The sequence below is a fragment of the Eublepharis macularius genome, chromosome 5 (genome assembly GCF_028583425.1).
Source record: "Eublepharis macularius isolate TG4126 chromosome 5, MPM_Emac_v1.0, whole genome shotgun sequence".
Taxonomy (NCBI): Eukaryota; Metazoa; Chordata; class Lepidosauria; order Squamata; family Eublepharidae; genus Eublepharis; species Eublepharis macularius.
In genome coordinates, this window is record NC_072794.1 from 168814617 (window position 1) to 168824625 (window position 10009).

At 47.0% G+C, this 10009-nt stretch overlaps 1 protein-coding gene across 1 annotated transcript in view; it reads right to left on the minus strand.

The window, feature by feature from the left end:
- LOC129330436 (tyrosine-protein phosphatase non-receptor type substrate 1-like) overlaps window positions 1–9061 on the minus strand; it is a 29312-nt gene extending 20251 nt beyond the window's left edge. The window contains exons 1-3 of the mRNA XM_054980466.1: window positions 8635–9061; window positions 5262–5579; window positions 2885–3226 (exon numbers count right to left, since the gene is read on the minus strand). Coding sequence (XP_054836441.1) covers window positions 2885–3226; window positions 5262–5579; window positions 8635–9061 — 1087 coding nt within the window. The remainder of the gene's footprint in view (window positions 1–2884; window positions 3227–5261; window positions 5580–8634) is intronic.
- Window positions 9062–10009: the final 948 nt, after the last annotated feature.

A 10009-nucleotide genomic window follows, 5' to 3' on the forward strand; every position in this document is an offset into this window, starting at 1 on the left:
CTCCCCAGCCTTGTGTGATGATATCACTTCCTGGAAGTGATGTCATCACACCAGTGTGGAGAGTCCTCAAGTGCCAGGAAGGTAAATGCTGGGTTCCCCCTCTCCCGCCAGGAGGATAAGGGGACCCGGCAACTCTACCACCATGCTATGGCCTCAGCTGGGAGGTGGTGATTTCTCCTTGGGGGAAACCAGTGCTTCTCAGTACAGCCAAGGAGCTGCAATTGGTGCTGGGGAGGGGAATGGGGATACAGGTTATGGCTGTGGCACTCCACAGCATGCCTTGTGGGCTACATGCAACCATGGATAGTGTGTGTACCCCTATACTAAAGAAATGTGGATTTGTCCTCGTGTACGCAAATGTAGGTCTCTCCTGAAAAACAGGTGTATTTTCCCCAGTATGTTTAAATTACCAAAAATGGGTCACAGTGTTTTTATTAAAGAAATAGGACTTCATTATTGGAGATGGCAAACTTGTCAAGATTTTTCCTTATTACTACCTCTGATCCACCTCCAGCAGCCAGAATCTTACTGTAAGAAACGGATAGGACTCTTACATTCGCTTTAGGAAAAAAACATCAATCAGAAATCTTCTGAGTAAAAAAAATCTCATCCTAATTTTGTTGCTTCTCTTTTGTAAGCTTTCACTTCTGCATGATCTCAACAAGTTCTCAAAAAATGTCCCATAGGGATATTCTCTTTCATGGAGCTGGGATATCAGCTTTGGAAATACAAATACCTGTTACAGTCTGTAGGCTTTCCATAGGGTATGGTTTGAAATCTCTCTACTCTGTTTTTAATAGCTTTATCTATCCAAATAATTCATGGAAGTTTCATTTAATTGCAAGATTTCAGTACATGAGTAAAAAAAAAAGAAGACTACCAAGTCACAAAGATGCCATCAATATTTCATGACAGTCGGACAGTACATTGTGAATAAGGATTATTTGCAAGAAAAAGGATTCCCATCAAAGACTCCTACATACAAATTTGCTACTTCAAGCGCTCTGAGAGAATGATTCCATAGTTCTCTCTCTAATTTGCCAAGAAAACATGTAATGAAAAGAAAAATTATTGCAGCACCAAGCACTATCAGCCAACCCTATTAAGAAATGCACATAATCAGGTCTTTTATTTAACGTTCCCTAAATAATTTCCAACATCCCTTTCTCTGAGATGCCAACATCCAAGAAGCAGACATTAAAAGTATCTAAGAACACTGAATCTTTGCCTGCATCCAATTCTCCTATTTGATTTCTAAAACTGAGAGCTAGAGATGGGCGTGAACCGGGAAAATACTGATCTATCTGGTTCATGGTTCGTCGCATTTCACGAACCACGAACCATGAACTTGCTCCAGTTCACAAACCGGTTTATTTGGTTTGTGAAAATGTCACTTCTGGGGCAGCAGGAGGTCTGCAGAAAGCCCATCCCACCCCCTTTGCCTAGGAAACTGATTGATCAGCGCCAGGCTGTCTACAGTGGCAAACTGAAAAATGAACCAAACGAACCGGCCTAAAGTTTGTGGCAGACAGTTTGTCAGAAATGGGGTCTGATGAACCACCAGTTCGCGAACCATGAACTGGCCCAGTTCGTGACAAACTTTGGTTCGTATTTTGATTCGTGCCCATCTCTACTGATAGCATGACTTGGAACAAATGGCCTAAAATAGGATCCTACATGCTAACGAATGGGTTTGAGGATGGACCCATAAAACCTCTCAGGGTCATCGAGTAATGTTAATGAGTTTTGTGAGGAGTTTATCACGTTTTTTGAAAATAATAAGTTAAATTAATATATGTAAGTTATCTGGTGATGTGCAATGGTAACATGCATATTTCGACTGCTTGTAACGATGTGGAATTTCAGTTGACATAGGTATTGTCAGGAAGCATTGGGAATGGAAGACTTTGCCCTGGTCTTTTTCTTTTCTTTTCCTATCTCAGCATCATTCTCCGAGCTAGAAATCCATGACTGTGATGCAATGCATAAGGAGAATTTATTTATTTATTTATTTTCAATTTCTAGTCCGCCCTCCCTGCACCAGCAGGCTCAGAGTGGATTACATCCATAGACTCAAAAATTGCATTGCACTTGTTAGTTATGGGGATAAGGGGTCAGAGTGCTGTTGGGAATCAACAAGGGAAAAGGGGAGGGGGTGGGTGGGATAACATATATTAAGAAAAGGGGTATATTTTTTGTAAAATGTTTTTGAAATGTATGTGAACCCATCCAATAAAATTTTTTTCTTAAAAAAAACAAAACATTGCATTGCACTGCGGAGAACAGCATGATGGGATGATACACATTTTAAAGAATTGTAGAAGCAGGGATAGCAGTATAATGGGGTGAGGCAAGGAAGCATATTTTAGGAGTGGGGGAGACAACCTTCACTTCCACCTCCACCCTGGTCTTACTGACACCTCGCCTTGCCTCTTCTCCAGCTCCTACGCTGGAGCTGCTAATATGTGATCACTGCATTTTCTTTCGAAACTGTGTCGAGCTGCAGATGCCCAATGTGGCGGTGGAGAGTGCCGTCAAGTCATAACTGACTCATGGCAACCCCTGGTGGGGTTTTCATGGCAAGAGACTAACAGAGATGGTTTGCCATTGCCTGCCTCTGCAACCCTGGTCTTCGTTGGAGGTCTCCCATCCAATTACTAACCAAGGCCGACCCTGCTTAGCTTCTGAGATCTGATGAGATCAGGCTCACCTGGGCTATCCAGGTCAGGGCACAGATGCCCAATAGGGCTTCCCAAATTCTCACGAGATGCAAGAGTTCAGGAAGTCCTATTGGACACGTGAGGCTTGCTCTATCGGGTTTAAGGATTCTGATCAGAAACAGGAAAAGTGACACAAAGACTGAAGAACGATTGGGTGAACCCACCTTGATTTGCTTCATGGGTTTCGCTTTTTCCTTCTCGGAGTATTCTCAGCGTCACATTGACATGATCATAAGACTGGGAATTGCGCATGGCATGGCAGGTGAGTACAGAGTGGTTCCTCTCCTCCGTTGCATTCACTTTCAGGGAATTCTTCACGGAGAACGTCCCATCCCAGTCCTGGGTCGCGGACTCAGCCATTCCGAGATCTGTCTCGCTGCCGTTCTCCCTCCAGACCAGCCTTGTGTCGTTGGGGTAAAAACCTTTTGCGCTGCACAATATTGTCACCACTTGGTTCACGGTAACTTCCAGTTGCTGCCCAGACTCCACTGACACCTTGGGGGCAACTGGACAAAGGGAAAAGGGTTAAAAACAGCATCAACAGTTAGGATTACTGCGAGGACAGAATTCAGGAGGGGAGGACTGTGCTCCTTGGAGAAAGAATGGAATAAAAATGTCTGTGAAACAAACAAACACTGCCCCCCCCCAATCGTCACATGATAATTCTAGGCCTTCTCTTGTGGTGCTTCCCTCAGAAGCTCCGCATGTATGTTTTTTGTTCTACTCAACCCTTTCTGAGAGAAACACGGCTTTGAGAAGCAGGCCCTGGCAGTGGACTTGGCAGGGTTTGGAGGTCATCTCTCTCCCAACAACATCCATCCATTTTTTGGCCTGTGAAGGACACCAGCCAATTATGTCATCCTGTGAGACTGAACCCTTCCTGGCCAAGCTTCCCCATGGGGTGGTTCGTGCCACAGCTGTTAGGCCGAGGAGGGATGCCTCTTCAGGCAGAAGTAGTGGGCAAACTGCTGGCAGATACCAATCCCATTCATTTGATACATTAGAGAAACATTGGGCAGGTTGGGGGAGGGGGAAGACACCGAATTTGCACTGAAAGGACATCTGTCCTTCTCCAAAACCCGTGAGCACATGTGCTTCAGCATCTTAGGGCCAAGCTACAAGTGACAAATGACACTTGAACGGCAAGTGGATCGAGTGGAGAGCAAGTGGAGGGCAAGCGAACAGGGAAGAATACGCTTGCCGTTCAAGAGTCATTCGTCACTTGTACTTTGGCCCTTAGTTATGGGCTATTTTATTTACCTGCAAACATTAAAAGGCAAATGTATGTAAATGACAGGTTCTCCATTTATTTGTGAGAAAATTTGCTTTGGGAGGGGCAAGAAGGGGGCACTCAATATTCCCTCCACTTCTTTGTCCAATCATCCCGTCCCAAAGCAGTGTTTTTCAAGAAAAAGAAAGAACTCATCAGTTTATTACATGCATTTGCTACACAACGTAGCTTGGCGATAAATAGCAATCGATCCTTAGCAGAAGAATTTCTGCACAGTGTAAACCCAGAGCAAGTCCTTTGGCAACCAAACCCCTTGCCCATCTCTACACCACAAGCAATAGCTTAAAAAAGAGACTCTGGCAATCGAGATGATCCAGTTTACTACAGAGATCCTCTGAGCTGCCCTTGAACGTACTGCTCAGCCCAGCAGAGAAGGAAGGAAAACCAAGTCATGCATTCCAGCTGTGATGTTGAATCTCAGTCTTACCCTTCCTCCCTACACCACTTTGAAACCAACCCTGTCCAAAAGTCATGCTAGGCGAGGCCTTACTCTTGAGAACATACATATGTATTTTATCGTTATGGTCCTTAGATCAGACATACATAAGAAACACATAATTAACAATCACATAATTAAAAACATAATTAAAACATTAAATGTATATATAAGTATTTTAATTGCGTAATTTTGGAAGTTTTTGGAAGTTTTATGGCCTTTTATGGCTTTTAAACTATAATCATTGTTTAATGTATTTTAATGTGTCTGTTGGTTGTAATTCGCCCTGAGCCTGCTGGTGGAGTAGGGAGGGAGGAATATAAATCGAATACATATAAATAAATAAATAAATAAATAAATAAATGAATAAATAAATAAATAAATAAATAAATAAAAACATTTTAAAAAGATAATAAGAATATAAAACAGTTTGGCAATTAAATTATAATCTAAATACCATAACATTTCTTGAGCCTGAGGACTGCCATACAGAAACTGGCTACTTCATAAGTAATCTTGGTATCTCTATTGGATAGAAGAAACTCAAGTCTAGCTTGTTTTTTACATGCCCGTACTATAAGGTGGCATGTAATGAGTTTATTACCCTGCTGTTAGGGGGAAAAAATAGGCCTCTCAAAAAAAGCCAAACTCTTGAGAATGTAATGATTGTCTGGCTGGATCCAGCCCCCTCTATCAAGACCGGAAGATTCCAGAAGGTGTAATGGAGGCAGCGCTCCTCTGTTCTGTGACCCGCTGGGATACATGACTTTGCCCTTTCTCTGTGATCATCACCGAAGCCTGTCCATGCTTGTACCTCGTAGGACATCCCCAAGTTTAAAGCTCTGCCTCAGGGAGCGGCCGCGTAAGGTGCTGTGCTGGATTTGACAGGTGAGCTCCGACTTCACATCCTTCTCCGTGAGGAACACCTGCACAGTGCTCACGATGTTGTAGGAAATGCTCTCTCCCGGTGGCAGGATAACAGTATGGGAGGCTTGGATGAGCCTCCCATCCTTAAGCCAGGTGAGTTCGATGTCTCGGGGGAAGAATCCGTCTGAGGAGCAGTTGAAAGGCATCGAGGTCCCTGAATCCACCCTGCTTGGAGGGCCAGCGATGGAGGGCTGGGAGGGTGTGGCTGGAGGAAGAAAGGAACGAAGGAGTTTTATTGGATCACAACCAAGGGGCATCACAGCGTAAATCATCAAACAGCCTCAGTGAGGAACCAACATCTGGATTCAAAGTGTATCCAGATGCTGGGTACTGTAACCATTATGATCTTCTGATTTTGGACACAGCAAAAGATTAGGTATGTGGCAAAGATTTTTTAAAAAACCTTAAGAAAACCATGAAGGACCTCCTTAGTTAGAGAATGGGCCTTGGTGAGACTGGCAAGGCGAATGCAGGAGAAAATGGAGGGGCTTCGTAGAGGGGATGGAAGAGAGTGGAGAACATGTCTCAGCTACAAGTATAATCCAGCATAAAAGAATACTTGTTATCTGGTAGCATCCTTGACCTCAAAATGCTTGATTATGAACACCGGTCAGCTGTAGACACAGAGAGATTCAATGGGAAGGCAAGACAAAGTGCAGAGGGTTTGTGGATATGGTTAGGGCAATTTTCATGCCCCAAAGCTAGCAAAGGCAGCGAAGAGCCCTTCTTTGCAGCAAGTGGCAAAGCAGCCTTATCTCTACGTTGCAACATGCAGAGATAAAAGGAACCGGAAGCTGGCTAAGTCATTCGATTGGTCAGTGGAGATTTGGTCAATTGACTGGTCAACTATGGTCACGAATTGGTCAAGAAATTTTAAAGCATTTAAAGGGAGATACAAGTTGGATATCCAGTCTCATTACAAAAACAAATTAGCTAAATCACCACAGAACAATGAAACGAACTTTTCAAGAAATGGTAACTTTTAACATCATGGAAGAATTCTGAGAGTGCAAACGACTCACTGAATTATTTCTCTTAGGCATTTACCCTCAAAACCCAGCCCCTCCCAAGGCTGGAATTTATTAAGGTAGCAAAATGTGGGCTTCCTTACATGGTTTTGCATGGAAGGTGTGATTTGCTCCCCCCCAGTCCTGAGACGAATAGGGCATATTTCCCTCTCTGGTCATTGGTAAGCAACCCCCACACATTCCATGCTCTAGGATGCAAGAAACACCATGCAATATGAACGTACACAGATTGGGAGAAGGAGGGTATGAAGGGGTGAGCTGGTGCTAGGCTCTCGTGGTCCTTTCTTGCGTGCCCAGGGCAATGCCGATTGCCTCCACCTTGGGGTCAGGAAGGAATTTTCCTCCAGGCCAGATTGAATGCTGCAGTTTTTTGGCTTCCCTCTGGGCATGGGGCAGGGGTCACTGGGGGAGGTGTGGGGGGAAGATAGCTGTGAATTTCCTGCATTGTGCAGGGGGTTGGACTAGATGACCCTTGGGATACCTTCCAGGTCTATGTTCTGTGTTTCTGTGGAGCCGCTGGGCAAAGACTCCATTGCGGCAGGTCACATAAGCTGTGATGATGTGATGCTTAGGATAGCTCTCCAGCATTCCTGAGAGGAACCTCTGAAAAGAAACACACCTATAACTATACTATACTACACTACTATACTAGTAGTATACTATACTATACTACAGATGGGCCATCTGTAGTAAAAGTCACTTGCTCGCACCTTTGTTGCACAGCACTTTACAATTAAGTCAGCCATTGTCTACTGCCCCAGAGGACTGAGTGCAAAATCCACCTGTGGATCCAATCAACATCGTTTGCTTTGCAAGAGCCGTAGCGCAGTGGGTAGAGCATCTGCTTTGTATGCAAGAGGTCACAGGTTCAATCCCCAGGACCTCTAGTGAAAAGAGTCAGGTAGCAGGTGATGTGAAGGACCTTGGCCCGAGAGACTCTGCCAGCCAGTGTGGACAAGAGTGACCTCGATAGACCAATGGCCTCACTCAGTAGAGGACAGCTTTCTAAGTACATGTGTGCTCCCCTGATCCTGGGAACCTCGTTTCATTGACCTGAGGACTCTGGTGGGAATATTTGCATATGCCCTACCCTGTTTTCTGAACAGGTCCCTCCTCTGTTCCACCAGCCACCAAAAGTAATGGCTGGACAGAAGAGCCTCATATCAGTCTTTCTCCATAGAAATACGGGCAGGAGACGGGTCAGCCTGCAACGAGGTGCAAGAATGTGCCTAAGAATGCTGCCAATAGTATTCTAAATTAGAATCTATATTTTCATTTATTTTTGCATTCCGTGTCCCTTCTCCCATCTCTTGCATCTTTATAACTCTACCTGCTTTAGGGATCCCAGGCCCCCGGTGGGGCAGGGGATATCCCGGCCCCGCTCCGCACACCCCGTCCCCACTTACCTGAGCAGTGGGGGGGGCACACCTTCCGTGCACCGCAGCCTCCGGGATCGGGCCTGTTGTGGCCCGGATCAGGGCTGCTGCAGAGCGCAGGAGCGCTCCTGTGCAATGTAGTTCTCAAAATGGGCCCGATCCATGGCAAACGGGCCTGTTTTCAGCAGCTGTGGAGTGCAGGAGTGCTTCTGCACTCTGCAGTGCCTTGAAAAGAGGCCCGATCCGTGGTAGAATGGGCCCGGATCAGGCTCCTGTGCTCCTGTGCTCTGCAGCACCCAAAACGGACCTGTTCTGCTGTGGATAGGGCCCGTTTTGAGGTGCTCTGCAGCACCTCAAAAATGGGTCCGATTCGTGGCAGAATGGGCCATTTCAGGCGTGTTCTGAAGCATCCCCAATGTTGTGTGATGATGTCACCAGTGATCAATGCCAGGCCCCTGTTCCCCGCCGGGAGACTGAGGGGGCCTGGCAACCCTAACCTGCTTCTTAAAATTGGGCTACAGCCTCCGATTTGCATCTGTGGTGAACATTCCCCATAGTCGGCCACTCTACTGATTCGTATAGGAAGGAAGGAAGGGGTGGGATGGAGTGGGGGAGCAGCTGCCCAGCAGAAAATCCCCCGGGGGGGGGGCTCCTTTCATAAGGGAATAAGCCCTCTGTCTCTTTTTCCTCCAGTCAATGGCTCTAATTGCTAGCAAAGGGCTGCCTTGAAAAGACCCTTCAGCACATCAAGTGTTAAAATTCTTACGGGGATGGTGCCAGTCTCAGACAGCCAACTTGCATGCGTACCGTTTGTCCTCCCCGTTTTGTCACAAATAAGACTGCGGATGGTACTCACCAATCACAGAAACCTCGGTGCCCTTTCCCGCTTTAAATTCCGTTTCCTGGAATGCTGCCTTGTATTTCACACAGTAGTAGGTCCCGGCATCCTTGGGCTGGATGCTGCTGATGCGAATGCTGTAGTCGGTGTTTGATCCGGATTGTACCCTTTCTACTCGGGGCAAAGATGCTCCTTTATCATTGTAAACGGGAGGCTGGTTTCTGTCCGAGCCTTTGTACCATCTCACACCTCCTGGTGGACCGGACCCAATCAATGTGCAATTCAGAGTGAGGGTCTCTCCTGCGGTCAGCATTAATGGTCCCTGGGACTGCATCACCTCCAGCTCCTGGGCTGTGGCACCTGCAATCAAAATGAAGAATTGGTTATCAGTACGTTTCCCAAAGCGTTTGTCATTCTTCTTAGGATAGTAACCCGCAAGGCTCATTTTGAGAGGGAACGCACAGGAACGCAGTTCCAGTAGTTCCCCATAGAGGTCACATGTGTCATGGCCCAGTCTGAGAGTGAGGTCTCCTCTGGAGGAGAGGAGCCTCGTGTAGCCAGCCAGGACTCCTCAGGAGAAGAGGAGCCCTGTGTAGTCAGCCCTGGCCCTGATTCAGCAGAAGCCAGCAATCAGGAGCAACAGCTGCTGGCTGATCAGAGCTAACCAGCACCCTCTAGCTCCAACACCACAGGGGAAGCTCAGCCAGGGACTTCTACAGGTGCAGTGCAGCCAAGAGCTTCCCCCCCCCCCAGGTTCACCCACGCCCAAGGAACGCTGCAGGCAGCGCCAGAGACTGGAACTGCAGGAGAGATGGCGCAGTGTTTGCCTCTTGAGCCAACGCCAGCTGCTGGAGAGTGACGATGAGTAGTGGCAGGATAGAGCCCCAGCAGCTAGCTGAAAACCACGCCTGGCTATAAGAGCCAGTCTGGAGGAACTGCCAGGCGTGGAAGCAATGTGTCTACTGCCTGCAACCACTCCGTGTTCCTTGCCTGTGCCCATGCCTGCTTTGGATTGTATCTGACTTTGCTCTTGGACTCTGGACTCACTCCTGGCGTTATCTTGTGCTCTGACCACTGGTTTGACCTGGCTTTTGCTCTTGGAACTCCCCTCAGACTCTGGCATTAAGGTTTGGACTTGAACCACCCTGCTTGGGCTGGCCCAGCCCGTGACAACATGTCAGGTGGCCCTGCCCACCTGACTCTCAGCCATTTTCGGCCTGTTTCAGTCTGGATTGGGTCTGACATGGCCCAGATCGGGCCTCTGATGGGTGGTGGATCGCTCTCCCACTCGGCAGCAGCCCGATCCTGACCATTTTGGGACCCTTTTTGGCCATTTTCAGCCCCTTTTTGCCATTTTGGGCCCAATTTCAGCCCTGAATGGCCAGGATTGGGT